At 35.4% G+C, this 26,993-nt stretch overlaps 1 protein-coding gene across 1 annotated transcript in view; it reads right to left on the reverse strand.

Annotated features, from left to right (window-relative positions):
* Positions 1–26,993, reverse strand: part of MANEA (mannosidase endo-alpha) — an 80,732-nt gene that overhangs the window by 20,948 nt on the left and 32,791 nt on the right. The window contains exon 3 of the mRNA XM_068985216.1: positions 12,044–12,153. Within this exon, the coding sequence (XP_068841317.1) occupies positions 12,044–12,153 (110 nt within the window). The remainder of the gene's footprint in view (positions 1–12,043; positions 12,154–26,993) is intronic.

Genomic DNA, 26,993 nt, shown 5'->3' on the forward strand with positions numbered 1-26,993 from the left:
TTTCAGGTGTGAACAGTTATATGAATTTAGACCCAAGTTTATCAGCACAGAACTCATAACACTATTATTCTTCTATTTGTATCATATTGCCTTAGAAGTTTCAGTTATTCTAGTAAATTATTACCATTAATTAAACATTAACTTTTCCTCATATTTAGAAGCAAAGCTTTTCATTCTTTACAAAAACAAAATTTTACTACAAATAAAATTTTCATCAAATTATAAAAAATGTTATGCTGAATATCAACACAACAGAAATCACACAAAACTATAATAAATAAAACCACCTTATCACTTCATCCTGTCATTCTACAAATGAAGCAGATAAGACAAAAAGATGAAGTAAGTAACTGAAGATTCCAGAGTACTCAGCTGGGACAAGAACTCCAGTCTTGTGGTTCCTGGTCTATTTTTTGGCACTGGATAGAGTTCATTACCAGACACAAGGCCAAGAAATGTTTCTAAAATTTTTGCAAATTATTAGCCTGACTGGTTCCACATTTTTCTGATCATGATATATACAATCTGAAGCACAGAGAAATTAAGTATGCTGGTGACTACACCTCTTGGCCACATTCTCCTTCTGCACAGACGCTTTAAATAGAACCGGCCAGCTATCTTTATGCATCAGGACATTTCACTTTACCTTTAAGAATGTCCTGAAAGTACTAAAATTGCCAGCTCTCTTGAATTGCGGAGGCTTCTTACTTCCCATCTCCCAGGATAACAGTAGAGCCTGGACAAAAACAGTGGCCTTTGGATCTGTTTTATGGAAAATAAATCATGTTTCTCCAGAATCGACGGACTTCCCTGTAGCTCAAATGGTAAAGAATCTGCCTGCAATGTAGGAGACACAGGTTCAATCCCTGGGTTGGGAAGATCCTCTGGAGAGGGGAATGGCAATCCACTCCAGTATTCTTGCCTGAAGAATCCCATGGACAGAGGAGCCTGGCAGACTACAGTCCATGGGATCGCAAAGAGTTGGATACGACTGAATGACTAACACTACACTACTAACCATCCGGACTCAGACCTGATGCCAGAACCTATAGGTCTGTCTACTCACAGATTTCAAGCACCAATAAGAGCTCACTGAAAGAAACTGAGGACATGGCATATGACAGCTCTTGCCAGTCAGCTAATTTAAGAGATGCTTCCTTACCTTGAGGATTATAAAGTAGGAGGCTTCATTGACAAGAATAAAAAATTCTTGCCTATTTAGCTATTTCTCTTTCTCTAGAGTTCCATTTATATTCCCCAGTAGCTACCGAGTCTTTAAGCTGCAAAAGGTATATTTAGACTAATTTTCCACATTTTAAATTGGACATTAATATTTCAACTTGGATCCATATTATCTCTTAAAAGAACTCACTCAATCAGCCTATGTTCAATTTAGCTATATAAACTGCAAGAAGTTTTTAAGAGTGAGAGCAACCTCAGGGCACATAAGTCTCTAGTTAACAGATATTCTAATTCATGTTTTCAAAAAGATTTGCAAACACACTACATTGAAAAAGAATAAACTTGAAGAAAGAACAATCTGAGAAGTAGAATTATTAGACATGTAAATTAATGCCCAAGGACACAAAACAGCAGGGTAGATAATTCAAAAAACTAAACCAGCATCATGAAGTTAAGATCATTAAAAAACATTCCTTTTATACCTCACTCTCAATGATTCTTGAATTATGTTAGATCTTCATATGAAATGTCTTGTTTCTAGACCCGCTATTATTTTCACTGATCTCTGTGTGTATACTGATGCTAATGCCATACTCTTAATTTCTGTCCTTTTAAAACGCATTTTAGTATCTGGGAAGACAAGTTTTAAATGTTTAATAAACACTTTCCTAGCATTTATAAACTCTGGAATAGACTGTCCAATTCTTCATTTAAAATCTCACTGAAACTTTTATCTGGGACTGCATTCAATTTATAAATTATATTGAAAATGAACTACAAATGTCAGAGAGAATGGTTACTTTTGAAATTTTGAATCTTTCCATAAAATTCATGTTTTCCCATTTATGTAAATCTTTCATTTCCTTCAATAAAATGCTAACAAATCTTTCTATATCTACTGCTAATGTTATTCTCGATGTAGTTTTCCCTATATTTTCTCTTGTAATATATGAATCCTATTGACTTGCATATTTCTTTGGTTCTAGTTACCCTATTGGACTCATTAAATTAAATAAATTGAAAAAAATAAATTGAATTTATTTTCTCTTGTAATATATAATATCCTATTGACTTACATATTTCTTTGGTTCTAGTTACCCTATTGGACTCATTAAATCTAAACAGGTTTTGTAAATATTTTCCATGTACAAAAATGAAAATTTTACTTAGAATACATTTTGATACTTAAGTTAAACCACTTTCTTCAGACTTTCTATTACAATATTAAGTGACATTGACTATCAAGGGCATTCTTGACTGATTGTGGTTTATTGAGCATTAATGTTTATCCATTAAGTATGGTATTTGATATAGGTTACTAAAGAATATCCTTTATCAAATTAAAGAACTTTGGTTATTAAGAATTCTATCAGTAAAGAGTTTTTATTCTCTCAAAAGTTTAATATCAAGATAATCATGTTTTATCTTCTTTAAATAATCAATAAAACTTGATTTACTTAACATGCACCAGTAACTAAGTGTTTCACATGTATTACCTTATGTAAGGTATTAATAGATTTTGTTACTTTTTCCATTGAGAAATGAGGAAACTGAGGCAAGGCTAGTAAGTGGTTGAACTAGGACTGAATGCAGGCAATTTGGATTAAGATTTCATACTCCTGAATCCACTCATAGATTCTTGTTAATAAACACTTCTCATATAAATTTTCCTTGGAATTTTGCATATATTTTCCTTAAAGAGGTCACTCTATAAATTTCTTGTGCTATCCTTGTTTATTTTTTGAATCAGAATTGTGTTATCATTACAGAATAAATTTGCAAGTCTTCCTTGGTAACCAGTCTCCAACACGGCCACCAATGATCCCCATCTCCTGATATTTCAAAACCTGTGCATTTGCCTTGCACACTGTATGAGGATAGGTTTATCAGCAGGAAAACCAATAAAACAGGGCATACGTGAATAAAATAGGGCATACGTGACAACCACTTCCTCAATTAGATCAAAAAACACTGCATCTTCTACACTGAACTCTCTCAAGCCATCATTATGGGAGAAGCCAGCAGTCATAAGGAGACATAGGGAGTCTTGTGGAGAGGCTGTCCACAAACTAAGTCTCATATGCCTGAAACATTGTAAATCAACTACACTTTAATTAGAAAAAAAAAAAAAAAAAAAAGGACCGAGTCTCATTCCAACAGCTAAAAGAAACTAAGGTATGTCAACTACCACATAAGAAAACCTGAAAGTAGATCCTCTAGCTTCAGATGACTACAGTACCAGCCAACAGCTTGATTACAACCTTCTAAGAAATCCTGAACCAGACTCACCAGGCTAAACCACTTCCGGATTTCTGATCTTTAGAAACTGTGCGAGATACAAAGTCTTTGTTATTTTAAACTGCTGAGTTTTGGGGTAACTTGTTATAAAGCAATAGATAATGAGAAAACCTTCCACTGTATTTCCCTACAACAAGCATCAACTGGTTCTGAAAGGTTGAATAGAACTGCTAGGTAAGATCTGGTATTTGAGGAAGACATACATTCAATAAAAGTTTTCTAGGATACAAGTCAATTTAGATTTTTTTAAAGTTCTCGCTGCAAAAAAAAAAAAAAAAAAAAACTTTGTGTTTTCCAGAATACTATTCATTTTTTATATATTTTAAATATGGAAGTGTTGGCCACTCTGTTGTGTCCGACTCTTAAGACCCCAGGGACTGTAGCCCACCAGGCTCCTTTGTCCATGGAATTGTCCAGGCAAGAATACTGGAATGGGCTGCTGTTTCCTTCTCCAGGTGATCTTCCCAACCCAGGGACTGAACCTGGGTCTCCTGCATTGCAGGCAGATGCTTTACCATCTGAGCCACCAGGGGAGCCTATATTTTAAATATGGCAATATACAATCTTAAATGAGCTTCTATCTCTACTAGTATTCCCTTTCAATTTTTGATATCATGTTTTGTCTATTTTTCCTTTTTTTAATCTTGCTAGTGGTTTATTTTATTCTTCCCCAGAGTGGAAAAATAATTTATCAAGGCTACTGATTTTGAAGGTCTTGTATTTATTTAATTAATTGCTTATGTCATCCTTATTAATCCCTCCTTGTAATTTTCATTTATTTCATCATCCATGTCCCACATTGGTATTGATAATCTTAGTGCTGTTTATTTTTATATCATCCTAAATTTTCACTTTTGATCTTTACTTTAAAAGAAGTGTTATTTTCAGTTATAATGTTGTAATTAAAATTTTAGACGATTTTATAATAAAAAGTTGAAAAAAATGTTTGAGGGCTTCCCTGGTGGCTCAGACAGTAAAAAATCTGCCTGCAATGCAGAGACCCCAGTTCAACCCCTGCATCAGAAAGATCCCCTGGAGAAGGAAATGGCAACCCACTCCAGTATATTCCTGCCTGAGAAATCCAATAGACAGAGGAGCCTGGCAGGCTACAGCCCATGGGATCAAAGAGTCCAACACAACTTAGCAACTAAATGATTAATGAAACGTTTATTTTGGCATTACTTTTAATGTTCAGTTGAACTGAATATGGACAGAGAATGCAGCCTGTATGGTTATTTTTTTGTGAATTTATTAAGATTAATATTGGAACTACTATATAACCAATTTTTAAAAAGCATCCCTGGATTTTAAAAATAATTTCTATTCTCTTGCTTGCTATTCATTATAAACATTTCCTTTGTAGTGCTATTCAAAATCCTTTTAATCATTACTTCTATTTGTTTCCATGATTCATTAATTTCTGAAATAAATGAAATTTTCCCACAGTTGTAACACATCTTACTATATGGGTAGAATATACTTGGTCTTATGACTGCCTTCAGACTTCCACCTGCATTTTTTAGGTACATGAGTGTATGAGTGTGTGTGTGTGTGTGTACATGTATGTATGTGCTATACAAGATTTAAATTAAAATCCAATTTTGACAGATTTTTAGACAGTAGTTTGTTTTCGAACTATCTTAGAAATATTTAAACTCATATGGTTAAACAAATTTATTTTTAGTAAATCTTTGCCATCGAAGATACTTAGATATGTAGATCTCACTAGATGGTTTAGTCACTTAGTTGTGTCCGACTCTTGCGACCCCATTGACTGTAGCCTGCCAGGCTCCTCTGTCCATGGGATTCTCCAGGCCAGAATATTGGAGTGGGTTGCCATTTCATTAGCTTTATAAAAGAACACTGCAATTCTCTCTTTTCTGCCATAATGAAAATAGAACATATATAGAAACATATTAATAGAATGGAACCATTAGCAAATTATACTCTAGATAAGGTTTGGACTCAGAAATTTCTCATGAGAAAATATATTATTATAAAAGATTCTAAGTCATTATTTTCACATCAAGTTTTAATCAAAATGACTACTCCAAAAATTGCAATTACTCTCCTCATATCCCAAAGAATAATCCATGAGTATTTTATTATCAAATTGTCAATAATTTGATAATAAAATACCTTAAAATACCTTTAAAGGTTCTAGTTCTTGATGGCAATGTAGGGGGATCCATAACTTACCTCCTACCAGGGACACACCAAATCTACAACTATACAGGGAACAATTTTCTCTGAAAGAAATCCAAAAACTAGCTGAGTGACTCCTACATACTAGTGAAAAAAAAAAAAAAAAGACATATTGAAATGGGTAGGAGAGGCTGAGTCACAATCTAACTATAAACTCCACTCCTGGTATGAAGACCCACAAATAGGAAGAAAACACACAACTCTTGAGCTTCTTTTTGAGGAGCAAACAATTTGAACTCTATATCTGGTACCCCAAGTTTTAAGACCTGCACCTGAGCAACAAATACCCAAAACATTTAACTTTGAAAGTTAACAGGGCTTCTGTTCATGATACACACAAGGCTACAGTGAGCTCAGAAACATTACACAGCCAGTCCATGAGGATTCACTATGCCAACACCCAGGGCCCAGCCAAAAGGCAGACAATTAAAATTGCCTAGTCTTTCTGTAAAAGAGACTTGGACACTTATATTAAAGCTTCAGTTTAAGTGCCAGGCATCTAATTTAGGACATACCTAGAAGCTTACTGAATACTCTCCAAAGACCAAGAAGGCTGGCAAGAGCCACCTTGGTGTCCTCCTCCGTCTCACTCCAGGTCACCAGTATCTCCCAGAAAGAAACGTGTGCACATGTCTGGTGGCCTGGTTTTTGCTGCTGCAGCTTAGGAGGTACTACCTTGATCATCTGGCTCTGGCTGTCACAGTGGTTAGCATTTGTCAGCCCCACAGGACTGAAACAAATGGAGAAAGAGAACATAAGCAGCAACAACTCAGTGGACAAAGCAGAGAGGTAATAGACAGGCACCCAATCTTTCTGTGAAAGAGGACTATTGTCCTATTTTCATAGATTTGGCCTGAGGGGAGGGCATCAAATTAAACACAAGTCTAGGGCCAGCTGCAATCTTGGGAACTAATTGGACATCAACTTCGCAAAGACCCTGTGCCCAGCCCCAGGTCACTGGTTATCTCTGAGAAAGGAGCTTCTGCCCATATTTGGTGTACCAACTTTTGTAGTTGCTGTGCAGAAGAAATAACCCTTGATGCCTGGCTCTAGTGGCTAGTGGGTCTTGAGTTCATGGATCTATTTGGATGACACAAAGGAAGAAATGGTTTTTAACTACCATGCGGGACTCAGTACACAGAGAGCAGAGTGAAAGGTCCATCTCATAGATGTCCATGGAAAGAGGTATCTATGTATAACTTAAAAGCTGCTGCCCAAAGGCTGGCTTCCAATAAGCCCAAATTTAGGTGCTGACTGAGATCCTCCCTTTTAGGATACGGGCAGGTCTTGGTAAACCCTCAACTGCTGGGAGCCTAAGAACCAAGTAGGCAGTTTGGACAATCACAAGGATATGAGAGACAACCAAGAAATAGGACAGGGTTAAATATTAAGGTTTATCTTCTTATATGAAGTAACACCTTCAAGACAGGGAGAAGAGGTTGTTTTATCTAATATAGCAGTCCCCAACCTTTTTGGTACCAGATTCTGGCTTTGTGGAAGACCATTTTTCCATGGACTGGGGGTTTCAGGATGATTGATTCACATTACATTTCCTGTGTACTTTATTATTATTATGTAAGTTCCACCTCAGATCATTAGGCATTAGATCCTAGAGATTGGGAACCCCTGATCTAATACACAGAAACCAACAGAGAATGTTAGGGAAACTGAATAAACAAAGGACAAGTTCCAAATAAAAGGACAAGATAAAAACTTCAGAAATATACTTAATGAAAATGAGATTATCATAATGTAAATGATTTATATGACAAAAAGTTCAAAATAACTAATAAAGATGCTCACCAAAGTCAGGAGAACAAACCATGAAAAAAGTGAGAATTTCAACAAATAGAAAATATAGCAAAGTACTCTACAGAAATGATGAAGTTAAAGAATACAACTGTACTGACAAACATGAGGGCTCAAAATCCCTCATTAGAAGATTAGAAGCAAAAGAAAGAATCAGTGAATTCAAAGACAGGGCAGTTAACTTCTTCCAACTGGAGCTGCAAAAAGAAAAAGGAACAAAAAAGAGCAAAGATAGTCTAAGGAATTTATGAGAAAACATCAAGAACACAATTATTTACATGAGTCCCAAAATGAGGAGAGAAAAAGGGGAAGAAAATTTGTGTGAAGACATAACGACTCAACACTTCCCTAATCTGGAGAAAGAAACAGACATCCACATCCAGGAAGCCCTGAAAGTTCCAACCAAGATGAATTTAAGAAGACCCACACCAATGTATAATATAAATAGTCAAAAGTTAAAGGACAGACTCTTTGAAGAAGCAAGAGAAAAACAACCTCTTATATAAAAGGGAACCCCTATAAGACTGTTAGCATATTTTCTAGCTGAAAAAATAGAGAAGGGCGTGGCATTTTAAAGCTCTAAAACAAATTAAACAGCCAAACAAGAATACTCTGCATGGCAAAGTTATCACTCAGAGTTGGAAAGAGATTTAGAGTTATCCAGAAAAATAAAACATAAGAGTAATGACCAATAGCCCAGTCCTACAAGAAATGTTAAAGGGACTTTTGAAGATGAAACAAAAGGAAAAAATAAAAGCATATAAACCTCACTGGTAAAAATTAACATATAGTAAAATTAGAAAAAGCTAACGTGGTAAACAAGATTAATCACTTATATAAAGTGCTAACATGAAGGTTAAAAGACAAACAGTAAAAATAATTATAAGCACAGTAATTGTCAGTGAATAAGCAAGGTAAGATGATGTAAATGGAGACTTCAAAAATATAAAATATGAGTAAGTAAAAACATAGAGCTTTAGACTGTTACCAAAGTTAATTTGTTGTCAACTTAAAATAGACTATTATAAATATAAATTGTTTTATGTAGGCCTTATGGTAACTATAGAGCAAAACCTAGAATAGGGACCCAAAAGATAAAGAATATAGAATTTAAGAATGCCACTACAGAAAATCATCAAATTACAAAGAGTAGCAAGAAAAGTAGCAAGAAAAACAAAAAGAAATTATAAAACAGCTATAAAATTATTAACAAAATGGCAAGAACTCCATACCTATCAATAATAAAAAGTCATCTTTATCTCACCCACAAGATTCTCACTTAGATGTACAAACACACAGACTGAAAACAAAGGGATGGAAAAATATATCCCATACTCTTGGAAACCAAGAGAAAGCTGGGGTGGCAACACTTGTAAGAGACAAAGAAGAACATAAAACAAAGACTGTAATAAGAGACAGAGGAGGAAGAAAGTCATTACATAGTGATAAGGGATCAATATAACAAGAGGATAGAACATTTGTAAATATGTTAGCACCTAACATAGGAGCATCTAAATATAAATACAATATTAACAGACCTAAAGAGTAAAACAGCCATACAATAACAACAGAGGACTTTAGTTCTCCACAGACATCACAAATAGATATATTTCTAGAAATACAACCTTCCAAGACTGAATCATTAAGAAACAGAAAAATCTGAACAGACTGGTAAGTAACTTGAAAGGAAATAATCAGTAATCAAAAATCTCCAACAAACAAAACCCAGCATCAGACAGCTTCACTGGTGAATTCTACCAAATATTCAAAGAAGAATTAATACTAATCCTATCAAATTCTTCCAAAAATTTGAAGAGAAGGGAACACCTCCAAACTCATTATATGGGACAAGCAATATGCTGATACTAAAAGCAGTCAGGACACCACAATAAAAAATAGTTAAAAGCCAATATCCCTGATGAACAGAGATGCAAAAATTCTCAACAAATATTAATAAGCTGAATTCAACATACAACAAAAGGATCATACACTGTGATCAAGTGGGATTTATTTCCAGGATGCAAGGATGAATTGACACCCTCAAATCAATGGGATACACATTCACAAAATTAACCATATAATTCATATGATCATCTCAAAAAAAAAAACAGAAAAAAAAGCATTCAACAAAATTCAACACCCATTCATGATACAAACTCTCAACAAAGTGAGTATAGAGAAAAAGTACTTCAACAAAATAATGGCCACATATCACAATACTGCAGCTAAAATCAGACTCAAGGGAGAAAGCCAAACGTTTTTTCTCCATGATCAGCAACAACTTGGGGATACCTACTCTCACCACGTTTATTCAATACAGCACTGGAATTCATAGCCAGAGCAATAATGTAACAACAACAACAACAAATGAAAGGTATCAAATTCAGAAAAGAAGGAGAAAAATAGAAACTGTTGCCTCTATTTACAGACAACAATATGTTGTCTCTATTTATAGTCCCTATTTACAGACAACAATATGTGACATCCTGAAAACTCAAGCCTTCATCAAAAAACTTGAACAAATTCAGTAAACTTGCAGGATATAAAAATCAATATACAAAAATCTCTTGCATTTCACTAAGAATGAATGAAGAAAAATAAATTTATGAAACAATTCCATTTATCACTGCATCAGAAAGAATAAGCTACCTAGAAATAAGCTTAACAGAGGAGGTGAATGATCTGTATCCTGAAAATTGTATGTTAATGACAGACAGTAAAAAAACAGAAGTAGATGTTAAGATATCCCACACTCGTGGATTGGAAGAGTTAGTATTATTAAAATATCCATATTACCAAAAGCAATTTATAGATTCAATGTGATACTAAAGGTATTTGTCACAGAAATAGAACAAACAATTCTAAAATTTGTATGCAACCACAAAAGACCTTAAAGCCAAAGCAATCTTGAGAAAAAGGAACAATGTTGGTGGCACCATACTTCATTTCAAACTATATTACAGAACTATAGTAATCAGAATAGTTTGGTATTGTCATAAAAATATATAGATCAATAGAATAGAATGCAGAGCCCAGAAATAAACCCAGGCACCTGTGGTCAACTAATCTGCAACAAAGGAGCTAAGAATATTCAATAGGGAAAGGACAGTCTCTTCAATAAATAGCACTGGAAAAACTGGACAGCCACTTGCAAAAGATGAAATGGAACGACCTTTCACTATACGCAAAAAATATCTAAAAATGGACTAAAGTCTTAAGCATAAGATCTGAAACCATAAAACTCTTAGAAGAAAACAAAGGTGTAAGCTCCCTGAAAATGGTGTTGGCTGTGATTTTTTTGGATTTGACACCAAAACCAAAAACAACAAAAGTGAAAATAAACAAGTGACACTACATCAAACTACAAAGCTTCTGTACACCAAAGGAAACCACTAACAAATGAAAAGGTAACATAATAAATGGGAAAACATACCTGCAAACCATGCATCTGAAAAAGTGTTAATATCCAAAATATATAAACAAGTCCTATTAACACATCAGCAAAAAACAAACAGTTTGAAAAACGTGCATCACTTCTGAATAGACATTCTCCCTAGAAACATATACAGATAGCCAACACTTGAAAAGGTACTCAACGTCACTAATCATCAGGGAAATGCCAATCAAAACCACATTGAGATATTGCCTTATACCTGTTTGAATGGCTATTATCAAGAACTATTAGTGACCATGAGAAGAAAAGGGAACACTTGTTCACTTTGGTGGGAATATAAATTGATGAAGCCACTATGAAAATAGTATGGAGCTTCTTGAAATAATTTAAAATAGAAATATACTATCCTGCAATTCTCCTTCTGGGTACTTATCCAAAGGAAGCAAAAGCACTAACTTGGAAATACACCTGCATCATTACTTATAATACCCAGGAAATGGAAATGCTTATGCTGGAAGCATCCATAATGATGAATGAATGAATAATGAAAAATGGTGAGTGTATACACACACACACACACACAAATATTATCCAGTCAAAACAAACAAACAAACCAGGAAATGTTGTCACTAGTGACAACATGAATTAACCTTGAGGGTGTTATGCTAAGTGAAATAAGTCTGTTAGATAAAGACAAATATCATATGATCTTGCTTATATACGGAATCAAAAACAAAACAGCAATCACACACACACACACACACACACACACATGCACACAAAACATAAAACAACCAACTCATAGATACAGAGAACAGGTTCGTGACTGTTTGAGACAGGGGGTGGGTAAAGTGTGTGAAGATAGTTAAAAGGCATAAACTTCCAGTTATAAAATAAGTAAGCTTCCAGGATGTAAAGTACAGCTTCATAACTACAGTTGATAATACTGCATGGTATATTTAAAACTTGCTAAAAGAATACAACTTAAAAATCCTCATCATAGCAAAAAGACAAAAAAAATGGAACTATGTGTGGGGATAAAAGTTAACTAGACTAATTGTGACAATTATTTCACAATATATACATATATCAAGTCATTATGCTGAATACCTTAAACTAATCTAATATTATATCTCAATAAAATAAATTAAATACCTTCAGATTATATTTATGAGCTTTATCCAAAATAGCTGGTACCAAGTTATCAGTAGGTTCTCCATTCTCATCATTCAAATCAGGTGGGTACCAAGATAGGGCTAGTACACCTAATAGAAACAATCAAAAAGAAAATAAAAATAAACATAGGAACAGAAAAGACTACAGGTATTCTTAAAAAAAAAAAAAAAGGCAGACAAGGACAGTATTAACAATAAAAAGAAACATATTCAAATAATGTTATTTTGTTACTTTACTTAAATACCACTTATAGTTATTTGATTACTTTGTATACTCAATACTTTAACCTTTTTCTCAGGTATTAGTATCTTTTAATTAATAGATTTTAGTTTTTAAAATAAGTTATAGATTTACTGAAAAGCTGTACAGAAAATAAGTTTCTGTATTCTCCTCTCCTACTCACCATCCTCCCATACCATACAGTTTCTCCATTAATATTAACATCTTACATTAGTGTGGTAAATTTGTTACAACTGTGATGAACCAATGTAGATAAATCATTATTAACTAAAGTCCACAGTTTACATTAGGGTTCCCTCTTTGTACTGCACAGTTCTATGGCTTTTGACAAATGTATAGTGTCAGGAACCCACTATTTATTACAGTATCACACAAGGATAGTTTTACTGCCTTCAAAACCCATTGCACTCCACTTAATAACTCCTCTTTCTTCTTTTCAATCCCCCAGAAAATAACTGATCTCTTTACTGTCTCTATATATTTTGCCTTTTTCAGAATGTTATATAGATAGAATCGCAAAGTAACATTTTCAGACGGCTTCTATACTGTGAAATGTGCACTGAAGTTTCATTCATATCTTTTTATGACTTGACAGCGCATTCTTTTTATTGCTAAATAACATTTCACTCTATCAATATGTCACAGTTTATCCATTTACCTGTTGAAGACATCAATGTTTCTTAAAATTTTTGGCAATTATAACAATAAAGTTGCTATAAACAAATAAGTTCAAATTTTTGTGTGGATCAGTATCACTTAACAGAAGACTCAAGTGATTTTAAAATTACAGTTTATCCCTATAATACCTACTTGCTTTTGAACTAATAAACTACAAAAAGAAAGTTTTAAAAACAATAAGCTTGCAAAGAATTACTAACTAGGGGAAGAAATCTTTGACATCAACTAATTCAAACCCTCATTACCTACATAAAGCAAGAGGCCACTGAAAGCATGGTGAAAGTGAAAGAAAGTGAAAGTGTTAGTAGCTCAGTCATGTCTGACTCCTTGCCACCACATGGAGTGTAGCCCACCAGGCTCCTCTGTCTGTGGAATTTTCCAGCAAAAATACTGGAGTGCATAGCCGTCCCTTTTTCCAGGGGATGTTCCTGACCCAGGGATCGAACCCAGGTCTCCCACATTGTGGGTAGATTGTTTAGTCTGATCCACCTCTAAATCATATAACAGACTCGTTAGGACAAGAAGAAAAACACAATGTTATCAAAAGACAAGTATGTGGAAATGAAAATAGAAAACAAAAAGGCAAAGTTAGAAACTGGCAGAGAACTAAATTTAAGACTTAAACCTTGTGTTACCTATGTCATGTACAAACAGAAGAGCTTCCCCAGTGGCTCAGTGATAAAGAATCTGCCTGCCAATGCATGAGACATAGGTTCAATCCCTCGGTCAGGAATATCCCCTGGTGAAGTAAATGGTAACCCACTCCAGTATTCTTGCCTGGGAAATCCTGTGGACAAGAAGCCTGGCAGGCTATAGTTTATGGGGTCACAAAGAGTTGGAAACAACTTAGCAACCAATCAAACAAAGCAAATACAAGAAAACCAATACAAACAGAGCAGTCCCACCTACAGAAACAAAACAGAACTTGGAGGTTAAGTTAACAGAAAAAAAGGTATCTGTCTCCTATACAATTTTATTTTATGAAAAATATAAAAACAGCAACAAGAACAGTGAGACAGAAAAAAAAATTATAATACGTGGGGCTTCAGGGGAGCTTTTAGTTAGCCATGAAAGCAGTCATTAAAAAAAAAAAAAATGATCAGGAAACTCTGTAGACAACTGATCAAACATTTAAGCTGCCAAAGTTCCCAGCTTAAGTACATCAATTTCATGCAATGTGATTGTAAACTTCATATAAATTGATTGTAAAGTGTCATCAATGAAAAGCGACAATACGAATTTTCTCAACATGGGACCTATCAAAAAACCCTGAAAAAAAAAGAAATGAGAAAGAACATGAGAAAACAATATAAAGGAGAAACATACAAAAGAAAGTTTATGCCACAGAGTTCAGAAAATTATGAACATGGCATGTTTCCATGAAATTAAAAGCAAAACAAGATTCCTATTTCTAATAGTAGATTAGGATACTCAGACCAAAATTTCCAACAAAAACAAATTATTAGATAAAAACGGGAACAAAAAACTTCCAAAAGTCAAAGAGCTGAAGAGAGTAAAGAACTAACTACATGTCTAGAATGAAGTGAAAATGTGAAGTCAGAGAGGTAACTGAGCAAGGAAGTCAGTCTGCCCTAAGCAAAACTGGCAGAAGTAAACCAGCCCTCAAAAGCAGCAGATGAAATCCCACATGGATAATGCATAGGAAGTCCTCTAACTCCACAGAGAATGTAAAGTAGCTAGTATTTCCTACTGCATTGGTAAACACAGATATAGAATATTTTCATGATCACAGAAATTTCTATTGTATAGCATTGCTAATACACTGATTCTCCAAACAACTTAGCAACTGGTTCTCGTCCAGTGATTTCTTCCTCTTTATCCTTGCTGAAGATACACTGTAAGGCTTAGGGAAAACGTTCCTTGTTCTTCCTTATCCTATTATTGTGTTTCAGCTGTTTTACTGTATCGATTATCACTTCTACATGTTGAATTATATCCCCATATTGTGCTCCATAATCCAATTTATCTTTGTACAGTGTATTTTGGGCTGTGTTACTCATGAGCTTTGAATAAGTAATGGCCTGGGAACCAAGCCAATGATGGTCCTACTTTGGGAGGGGAACTGGTCCATTTAAAATGCTAATGAATCCTTCAGAATAACCTGAAAGGTTTCTCTAAAATATGTCGACCAAGTATCATTTATACGTAAAATCTATTACAGCATATTTCTACCATTCCAATTGCTAAGTGAGAAAGGATACTCTTTAAAGTCCATTCTTGGAACATTAGTATATTAAATGCAGATCACTTCATAATGATCACGTCCTCCCTCCACATCACTTATCACAAGACCTTCAATATAAGTGAAACCCAACAATAATATTTTTGTTAAGCTAAGTGATTCTAAACAGGGTAATACTTAAGAATACAGGTAGGAAACAGACACAGAAAATCCAGTCCAATTTTGTCATCTGATAGATGTTTATCTTCAGGTAAGTTAGCCTACTTAAGTCTTCACATTTGTAAATGGGAATAAATTTAGTTCATAACCTAAAACTCTGTTTTAAAAATCATACATGAGAGAATGCATTATGCAGAGTGGCATTCTTCCAAAAAGTAATTTAAAAAAGTAATAAAAAGAATTATTAAATAAAATATGTAAGACAGTAAAATGGTAACTAAATTTGTTTTTGTTTACCTCAACAGAGCTTGTGATAGTTTCTCTTATATATGGGGAACATACTTAGTGCTTCTTTCAAACATCTCAAACATTCTTTCAAATTAAAGATTTCATAGAAAGAAAGGCAAAATGGAAATGCCATTTCCATACACAAACACTTACAACTACACAGGATGACAATTAAAAAAAAAAAACATTATAAAAAGCAAGAAAAATAATGCACAGTCAAAACATTCAGTAGAGAAAGACTGGCTCAGATCTGAAATAGATGCTGATATCATTAAACAAGGAATTTAAAACTAATATTATGATTTAACATTAAAAGATCTAATAGGAAAGAAGAGATGAAAACTAGAAGAACTAAATAGAAATGCTGGGGGGAAAAAAAAACAAGCAAAAAAAATCACCAAAGTTAATAATAAAAAATGCCTTCAAAAGATTCATGAACGTCAGAGCTGAGGAAAGGGTCATGTAATTAGGCAAGTCACAGAAATTACCAAAAAAAAAAAAAAAAAAAAAGATTGGGGCAAAAAATACAAAGCAAATGCATCCAATACCTCTGGGGTAAATTTCAAAGCTCTACCATACATATTTTTAACCTTACCATTTGAGACTGGAGAAGGGAATGACAAACAAACCACTTCAGTATTCTTGCCTTGAGAATTCTGTGAACAATGTGAAAAAGCAAAAAGATATGACAGCAGAAGATAAGCCCCCCCAAGTCCTTAGATGTCCAATATGCTATTTCAGAAGAGCAGAGAAATAGCTCCAGAAGAATGAAGAGGCTGGGTTGAAGTGGAAAAGACGCTAAGTCGTGGATGAGTCTGGTGATGAAAGTAGAGTCCGATGCTGTTAGTAACAATATTGCATAGGAACCCAGATTGTTAAGTACATGAATCAAGGTAAATTGGATGTTGTTAAGCAGGAAATAGAAAGAGTGAACATTGACATCTTAGGAATCAGTGAACTAAAACAGATGTGAATGGGTGAATTTAATTCAGATGACCATTATATTCACTATTGTGGGCAAGAAACCCTTTGGAGGAATAGAGTAGTTCTCAGAGTCAACGAGAGAGTCCGAAATGCAGTACTTGGGTATAATCTCAAAATCAACAAAAAGATCTCAGTTCATTTCCAAGACAAACCATTCAACATCACAGTAATCCAAGTCTATGCCACAACCACTGATGCTGAAGAAGCTGAAGTCATATGGTTCTAAGAAGACCTACAAGAACATCTAGAATTAACACCAAAAAATATGTCCCTTTCATAGTAGGGACTGGAATGCAAAAGTAGGAAATCAAGAGATGCTTAGAATAACAGGTAAATTGGCTTTGGAGTACAGAATGAAGGAGGGCAAAAGCTAACAAGAGTTTTCCCAAGAGAATACACTGGTCATGGCAAACACCCTCTTCCAACAACAGAATGATTCTACACGTGGACAGCACCAGACGGTCAACAATGAAATCAGACTGACTATAATCTTTGCAGCCAAAGACAGAGAAGCTCTATACAGTCAGAAAAAGAAGACCTGGAGCTAACTGTGGCTCAGATTATGAGCTACAAATTGAAAAATTCAGACTTAAATTGAAGAAAGTACGGAAAACCACTAGGCTATTCAGATATGACCTAAATCAAATCCCTTATGATTATACAGTATAAGTGACAAACAGATTTAAGGGATTAGATCTGAGACACAAGAGTGCCTGAAGAACTGTAGACTGAGGTTCATAACATTGTACAGGAGGCGGTGACCAAAACCATCCCTAAGAAAAATAAAGGCAAAAAGGCAAATGGTTGTCTGAGGAGGCTTTACAAAGAGCTGAGAAAAGAAGAGAAGCAAAAGGCAAAGAAGAAAGGTACATATATACACAAATGAACGCAGAGTTCCAGAGAATAGCAAGTAGAGATAAGAAAGCCTTCTCAAGTAAACAATGCAAAGAAATAGAGGAAACAGTAGAATGGGAAAGACTAGAGGCCTCTTCAAGAAAATCAGAGATACCAAGAGAACATTTCATGCAAACATAGGAATGATAAATAACAGAAATGGCAAGGACCTAAGTGAAGTAGAATAGACTAAGATGAAGTGGCAAGAATACACAGAACTCTACAAAAAAGCTCTTAATGACCTGGATAACCACGATGGTGTAATCACTCATATAAGTCAGAGATCCTGGAATATGAATCATGTGGGCCTTAGAATACACTACTAGGAACATAGCTAGTGGAGGTGACGGAATTAAAGTTCAACTATTTCAAATCCTAAAAGATAATGCTGTTGAAGTGCTTTACTCAATATGCCAGCAAATATGGAAGACTCAGCAGTGGTCACAGGACTGGAAAAGGTCATTTTTCATTCTAATCCCAATTCTAATGCCAAAAAATGTTCAAACTACCAAACGATTACCCTCATTTCACATGCTATCAAGGTACTGCTCAAAATCCTTCAAGCTTGGCTTCAACAGTACATGAACCAAGAACTTACAGATATAAAAGCTGGATTTAGAAAAGGCAGAGGAACCAGAGATCAAATGGTCAACACTTGCTGGATCATGGAATAAGCAAGCAATTCCCTCCCCCCACCCCCCCAAAAAAAAAATCTACTTCAGGTTCATTGACTACATTAAACACTTTAACTGTGTGGATCACAAAAAACTGTGGAAAATTCTTAAAAAGAGAGAGGAATACCAGAGCACTTTACCAGCCTCCTGAGAAACCTGTTCAGGACAAGAAGCAACAGTAACAAGTGGACATGGAACAACGGACTGGTTTAAAATTGGGAGAGAAATACATCAAGGCTGAATACTGTCACCCTGCTTATTCAACTTATATCATGTGAAATGCTGGGCTGGATGACTGTAAAGTTGGAATCAAGATTCAGAGGAGAAATATCAATAACCTCAGCTATGCAAATGATACCACTCTAATGGCAGAAAGTGAAGAGGAACTAAAGGGCCTCTTATGAGAGTAAAAAAAAGAGAGTGAAAAAGCTGGCTTAAAACTGAACATTCAAAACACAAAGATCACTGCATCCTCCAGTCCCATCACTTCACGGCAAATAGATGGAGAAACAGTAACAGATTTTATTTTCTTGGGCTGCAAAATCACTGTGGATGGTGACAGCAGCCACGAAATTAAAAGATTCCTCCTCCTTGGAAGAAAACCTATGACAAATTTAGAGAGCATATTAAAGAGCAGAGACATCACTTTGACAACAAAGGTCTCTATGGTCAAAGCTAATTTTTTTTCCAGTAGTACTGTACAGATGCGAGAGTTGGACCATAAAGAAGGCAGAGCATTGAAGAATTAATGCTTTCTATTATGGTGCTGGAGAAGACTCTTGAGAGTCCCTCGGACACAAGGAAATCGAGCAGTCAATCCTAAATGAAATCTACAATGAATATTCATTGGAAGAACTGATGCTGAAGCTCCAGTACTTTGGCTACCTGCTGTGAAGAGCTATCAAACTGGGAAAGATTCTAATGCTGGGAAAGATTGAGGGCAAGAGGAAAAGGGGGCGACAGAAGATAAAATGCTTGGATGCCACTGTCAACTCAATGGACGTGAGTTTGAGCAAGCTCTGGGAGATAGCGAAGGACAGGGAAGATGGCGTGCTCTAGTTCACATGGTTGCAAAGAATCGACGTGTCTTAGTGACTGAGTAACAACAACAAAGCAAATAGCAGGCACTAAACACAATCATAAAAAGTTTAATTAACCCAAAGGAATACAGAATAAGAGAAACAAAGAAGGGAAGAATTACAAAGACTGAAAAGACAGTAGATTTCGATCAGCCCAACAACATAAATAAACCATATTATGAGAAAAGAAGAGAAGCGAAAGGCAAAGGAGAAAAGGAAAGATATATCCACCTAAATGCAGAGTTTCAAAGAATTACAAGGAGAGATAAGAAAGCCTTTGTCAGTGATCAATGCAAAGAAAAAGAGTAAAACAATAGAGTGTGAAAGACTAGAGATCTCTTCAAGAAAATTAGAGATACCAAGGGGATAGTTCTTGCAAAGATAGGCAAAATAAAGGACAGAAATGGTATGGACCTAACAGAAGCAGAAGATAGTAAGATGAGCTGGCAAGAATACACCAAAGAACTATATAAAAAAGATCTTCATGACCCAGATAACCATGATGGTGTGATCACTCACCTAGAGCCACACACCCTGGAGTGTGAAGTCAAGTGGGCCTTAGGAAGCAACACCACAAACAAAGTTAGTGGAGGTGATGGAATTACAGCTGAGTTATTTCAAACTATTGTACAACTGCATTCATCTCACATGCTAGCAAAGTAATGCTCAAAATTCTCCAAGAGAAGCTTCAATAGTATGCGAACCGAGAACTAGAATTAGAAACGGCAGAGGAAACAGAGAATAAATTACCAACATCCACTGGATCATAGAAAAAGCAAGAGAATTCCAGAAAAACATCTATTTCTGCTTCATTGATTATAATAAAGCCTTTGACTGTATGGATCACAATAAACTGCGGAAAATTCTTAGAGAGATGGGAATACCAGACCACTTTTCTTGCTTCCTGAGAAATCTGTATGCAGGTCAAGAAGCAAGAGTGAGAACCAGACATAGAACAAAAGACTGGTTCAAAATTGGGAAAAAGAGTATGTCAAGGCTGTACATTGTCACCCTGCTTATTTAACTTATATGCAGAGTACATCATGAGAAGTACCAGGTGGATGAAGTACAACCTGGAATCATGATTGCCAGAAGAAATAGCAATAACTCAGATATGCAGATGACACAACCCTTATGGCAGAAACCAAAGAAGAACTACAGAACATTGTGATGAAGATGAAAGAGGAGAGTAAAAAAGCTGGCTTAAAACTCAACTCTCAGAAAGTGAAGATCATGGCATCTGGTGACATCACTTCATAGCAAATAAATGGGGAAACAATAATAGATTTTATTTTCTTGGGCTCCAAAATCACTGCAGATGGTGACTGCAGCCATGAAATTAAAAGACACTTGCTCTTTGGAAGAAAAGCTATTACTGACCTAGACAGCATATTAAAAGGCAGAGTCATTACTTTGTGGCAAAAGTTCATATAGTCAAAGCTATGGTTTTCCCAGTACTCATGCATGGATGTGAGAGTTGAACCATAAAGAAGGCTGAATGCTAAAGAACTGATGCTTTTGAACTGTGGTGTTGGAGAAGACTCTTGAGAGTCCTTTGGACTGAAAGGTGATAAAACCAGTCAATCCTAAAGGAAATCAGTCCTGAACATTCATTGGAAGGACTGATGCTGAAGCTGAAGCTCCAATGCTTTGGCCACCTGATATGAAGAGCCAACTCATGAGAATAGACCTTGTTGTGGAGAAAAATTGCAGGCAGGAGGAGAAGGGGATGACAGAGGTCGAGATGGTTGGATGGCATTACCAACTCAATGGATGAGTTTGAGCAGGCTCTGAGAGTTGGTGAAGGACAGGGAAGTCTGGCATGCTGCAGTCTATGGGGTTGTAAAGAATCAGACATGACTGAGTGACTGAACAGAACTGAACCATATGCTGTGTCCAGGAAAAGCACTTTAAGTATAAAGACAAAGATAAGTTAAAAGCTAAAGAATGATAAAAGATACAGGAGACAAAAGTTAATCAAAGAGAGGAGCAGTTGTTATAAAAATGTAAAAAAATGTAGACTTCAAAACAAAGAATATTACTATCATAAAGAGGGATTATTTTATAACAGTATAGGTTTCAATTATCCCCAAACATATAACAGTCCTAAGTGATTATGCACTTAAAAAAGACCTCAAAATATATGAAGCAAAATCTGACAAATCTGAAAGGAGGAATAGATGAATCCACAATTTTTTTCTGAAGACTTGAAAACTGCTTTATCAGTAACTGATAAAACAAACAGAAAATAGGCAAGGATAAGAAGATCTGAACAATACCGTCAAGAACGTGAACTAACTGTCTTATAAATGGACATTTATAAGATAATCCATTCAATGGCAGCAGAACACACATTCTTTTACCAAGGAATCAATGAAACCAAAAGTTGGGTCACTGAATGAGCCAACAATAATAATCATACTCTAAAAACACTGACCAGAAAAGAAGGCAAACAGAAATGGATTATCAAAAGCAGATGTGTAAAAGGCTTTAAAAGCATTAGAAAGAAATACATACAACTCTATGTCCAAGAACTAAAACTATTCAATGATATAGACCAGTTCTTTAAAAAATGAAAGTATCTAAAGTCATTGTAGAATAAATAATGTGAACAGTCCTATGTCTATTAATGAAATTCATTTTGTAGTTAAAAAAAAATAATGAATCTACCAGCCCAAAAGAATTTCACAGGTGAATTCTATCAAGTAAGAAAGAAAAAAAAAAAAAAAACAGTTCTATGACATCTCTTCCAGAATATGAAAGAAGGAAGACTTCCTGAATAATTTCATGAGATCATAAACTAATCTAATAACAAAAGACAAAACACATCAAAAAAAGGAAAACCACAGACCAATATCTCCAATATTTCATATGAAAAAGGACGCAAAATACTTTAAAAAGATTGTAGGAGACAGGAAGAATAAAAGAAAAGCAGGCCCCGACAAGGGCCGCAAAAGAAATTTATAATTATTGATAAACTGGATGCTATAAGGCATGAGACTCTTGGAACAAGTCCAGAGGGCAAAGTTCATAATCTGGAAAACAAGATATGATCCTCGGGTTGGAAAACTAACCCCAGACTGTTTCTCAACTGGCATCTCAGAGTCACATGTTTTACGTAACTGGTGGAAAATCTATAGATAAGAATATTAGTCTTACTCAATGGTTAATGACCATTTGTTCTTTGGCCCTGAAGGCCACATGAGTTATAGTTTAACTCCCCACTTATTCTTTCATTCATGGCTGAAAGTATAATAAAGCTGGCTTGGATTCAGTTTCAGCACCTTCACCTTGGAGCAGTGTTGGTCCCCTGATCCTTGCTTTTCTCTGAATTCTTGTGTCTCGTTTCTCAGTCTCTCGCTGGATCACACTTTCAGAAACCCTGCTTGCCGAGCTGGTCTCGACAAAAGATGAGCAAATAGGATTTAGCAATATACAAATAGGATAACAAATCATCACCAAATAGGGTTTATTCTAGGAATAACGAATGAGATTCAACATTTGAAAATTAATCCATATAAGTAACTATGTTAAGAGTAAAGATTAAACTGCCAAAGGATTAAAGAAAAAAAAAATTAAAGGGGAAACTGGAAAACACTTAAGAGATGAATAAAACAAAAATATGATATAACAAAACTTATGGTATGTGGCCAAAGTGACACTAAAGGGTAAACTAATAGCTGTAAATGCTTACATCTATAAAACAATGAAAATCTCAAACAAGTTAACTTTACAAACTTAAGGAACTATTAAAAGAAGAACAAAATAATTCTAAAGCTAGAAGAGGAAGATAATAAAAGCTTAGATAAGATACATATGAAACAGAAAATAGAAAAACAATGGAGAAAAACCAATGAAACCAAACTCTGGTTTTCAGAAGAGGTCATAAAATTAACAAACCTTAGCTGGATGAACTAAGAGGAAAAGAGACGGTGGAAATTACTAAAATCAAAGATGACAGTGAGAGTATTACTACTGATTCTACGGGAGCAAATGATTATTATAAAGTACCAGGAACAATTTTATACTAGCAAATTTGATACCCTGGATAAAATGGGCAAATTCCTAGAAGCTCAAAACCTACCCAGACTGAATTATGAAGAAATAAACAATTTGAATAGACTTATCACTATTCAGGAAATTGAATCAATAAACAAACATCTCCTGGCAAAGGAAGAAAAAACCCTAAACAAGATGGCTTCACATGGGTGAATTTTACTAAATATTTAAAGAAGAAATGAAACAATCATTGTCAAACTGTTCCAAAAGCCAAAGAGGAGAAAACATTTTCGATCTCATTCTATGCTATCTGTATTACCTTAATAGCAAAGCAAGACCAAAACACAAGAAAACTATAAACTACTATCCCTTATGAGCACTGATGCAACTCTTCAACAGAATGTTAGCAAGTTGAATTTGGCAGCACACTAAAAGGATTACATAACATGACTAGGTATGGTTTATCCCTGGAGTGCTAGGATGATGCAATGCATGGAAACTGATCAATGTAATATGCTGCCTTAATAGAATGAAGGGAAAAATAAATGTTCATCTCAAATGATGCAAAAAAAGCAACTGGCAAAATTCAATACTTTTTCATGAAAACACTGAAATACTAGGCATAGAAAAAATAAAACAAAACTGCCATAAGAGAAATTTCATATGAAATAGCCACAATGAACAGCATACTCAATACCAAAAGACTAAAAGCTTTTCCTCAAAGATTAAGAACAAGGCAAGGAGGTCTACCTTCACCACTTCAATTTAACACAATACTAGAAGTTCTAGACAGCAATTAGGAAACAAAAAAAAGTAAAAGGCATTCATATTAGAAAAAAAGCAAAATAATCTGTTTACAGATGATATGATCTTATATGTAGAAAATGCTAAAGATTCCACACACACAAAACAAATATTAGAATAAGTGAATCAGTGAAAGATGAACTCCCAAAGTCAGTAGGTGCCCAATATGCTACTGGAGATCAGTGGAGAAATAGCTCCAGAAAGAATGAAGAGACAGAGCCAAAGCCAAAAACAACAACCAGTTGTGGATGTAACTGGTGGTGGAAGTAAAGTCTGATGCTGTAAAGAGCAATACTGCATAGGAACCTGGAATGTTAGGCCCATGAATCAAGGTAAACTAGAAGTGGTCAAAAGGAGATGGCAAGAGTAAACATTGACATTTTAGGAATCAGCGACTAAAAGTGACTGGGATGGGTGAATTTAACACAGACGACCATTATATCTACTACTATGAGCAAGAATCCCTTAGAAGAAAGGGAGTAGCCAACATAGTCAACCAAAGAGTCCAAAATGCAGTACTTGGATTTAATCTCAAAAACAACAGAATGATCTCTGTTCGTTTCCAAGGCAAACCATTCAATATCACAGTAATCCATGTCTATGCTCCGACCAGTAACGATGAAAAAGCTCAAGTTGAACAGGTCTATGAAGACCTAAAGACCTTCTAGAACTAATATCCAAAAAAGATGTCCTTTTCATTATAGGGGACTGGAATGCAAAAGTAGGAAGTCAAAAAATACCTGGAATAACAGACAAATTTGACCTTGAGTACAGAATTAAGCAGGACAAAGGCTAATAGAGTTTTGCCAAGAGAACGCACAGGTAAGAGCAAACACTCTCGTCCAACAACACAAGAGAGGATTCTATACATGAACATCACTAGATGGTAAATACTGAAATCATATTGAATTACTCTTTGCAGTCAAAGATGGAGAAGCTCTGTACAGAAAAAACAGGACCACGAGCTGACTGTCGCTCAGATCATGAACTCCTTATTGCCAAGTTCAGACTAAATTGAAGAAAGTAGGGAAAACCACAAGACTATTCAGGTATGACCTAAATCAAATCCCTTATGACTATACAGTACAAGTGACAAATATATTCAAAGGATTAGAGCTGACAGACAGTGCCTGAAGTACTATGGATGGATGTTTGTGACATTGTACAGGATGCAGTGATCAAGACCATCTCCAAGAAAAAGAAACGCAAAAAGGCAAAATGGTTGTCTGAGGAGACCTTACAAATAGCTATGAAAAGATGAGAAATGAAAGTCAAAGGAGCAAAGAAAAGATATACCCATTTGAAGGTAGTTTCAAAGAATAGCAAGGAGAGATAAGAAAGCCTTCCTCAGTGATCAATGCAAAAAAATAGAGAAAAACAACAGAATGGGAAAGACTAGATCAGTTCAAGAAAATTAGAGATACCAAGGGAACATTTCATGCAAAGATGGGCACAATAAAGGACAGAAAAGGTGTGGACCTAACAGAAGCAGAAGTTATTAAGAGGCTGCGGCAAGAGTACACAGAAGAAAGATACACAAAATATCTTCATAACCCAGAAAACCATGATGTTGTGACCACTCACCTAGAGCCACATTCCATTCTGGAATGCAAAGTCAAGTGGGCCTTAGGAAGCATCGCTATGATCAAAGCTAGTGGAGGTGATGGAATTCCAGTTGAGCTATTTCAAATCCTAAAAGATGATTCTGTGAAAGTGCTGCACTCAGTATTCTGCAAATTTGGAAAACTCAGCAGTGGCCACAGGACTGGAAAAGGTCAGTTTTCATTCCAATCCCAGAGAAAGGCAATGGCAAAGAATGCTCAAAATACCGCATGATTGCACTCATCTCAAATGCTAGCAAAGCAATGCTCAAAATTCTCCAAGCCAGGCTTCAATAGTATGTGGACCATGAACTTCCAGATGTTCAAGCTGTATTTAGAAAAAGCAGAGGAACCAGAGATCAAATGGCCAACATTCACTGGATCACTGAAAAAGCAAGAGAGTTACAAAAAAAAAATCTACTTCTACTTTGTTGACTATGCCAAAGCCTTGACTGTGTGGATCACAAGAAACAGTGGAAAATTCTTCAAGAGATGGGAATACCAGACCACCTTACCTGCCTCCTGAGAAATCTGTATGCAGGTCAAGAAGCAACGGTTAGAACTGGACCTGGAACAACAGACTGGTTTCAAATCGGAAAAACGAATATGTCAAGGCTATATATTGTCACCCTGTTTATTTAGTTTATATACAGAGTATGTCATGAAAAATGCTGGGCTGGATGAAGCACAACCTAGAATCAAGATTACCAGGAGACATATTAATAACCTCATATGCAGATGACACCACACTTACGGCAGAAACCAAAGAAGAACTAGAGAGCCTCTTGTGAAAGTGACAGAGAGTGAAAAAGTTGGCTTAAACCTCAATATGCAGAAAACTAAGATCATGGCATCTGGTTCCATCACTTCATGGCAGATAGATGAGGAAAGAGTGGAAACAGTGTCAGACTTTATTGTTGGGGGCTCCCAAATGACTGCAGATGGAGATTGCAGCCATTAAATTAAACAGATGCTTGCTCCTTGGAAGAAAAGTTATGATCAACCTAGAGAGCATATTAAAAAGCTAGACATTACTTTGCCAACAAAGGTCTGTCTAGTCAAATCTATGGTTTTTCCAGTAGTCATGTATGGATGTGAGATTTGGACTATAAAGAAAGCTGAGTGGCAAAAAATTGATGCTTTTGAACTGTGGTGTTGCAGAAGACTCCTGAGAGTCCCTTGGACTGCAGTGAGATTCAACCAGTCTTTCAAAAAGGAAATCAGTCCTGAAAATTCATTGGAAGGACTGATGCTGAAGATGAAACTCCAAAACTTTTGCCCTCTGATGCAAAGAACTGACTCATTTGAAAAGACCCTGATGCTGGG

The sequence above is a fragment of the Capricornis sumatraensis genome, chromosome 13 (assembly GCF_032405125.1).
Source record: "Capricornis sumatraensis isolate serow.1 chromosome 13, serow.2, whole genome shotgun sequence".
In the NCBI taxonomy this organism is placed as follows: Eukaryota; Metazoa; Chordata; class Mammalia; order Artiodactyla; family Bovidae; genus Capricornis; species Capricornis sumatraensis.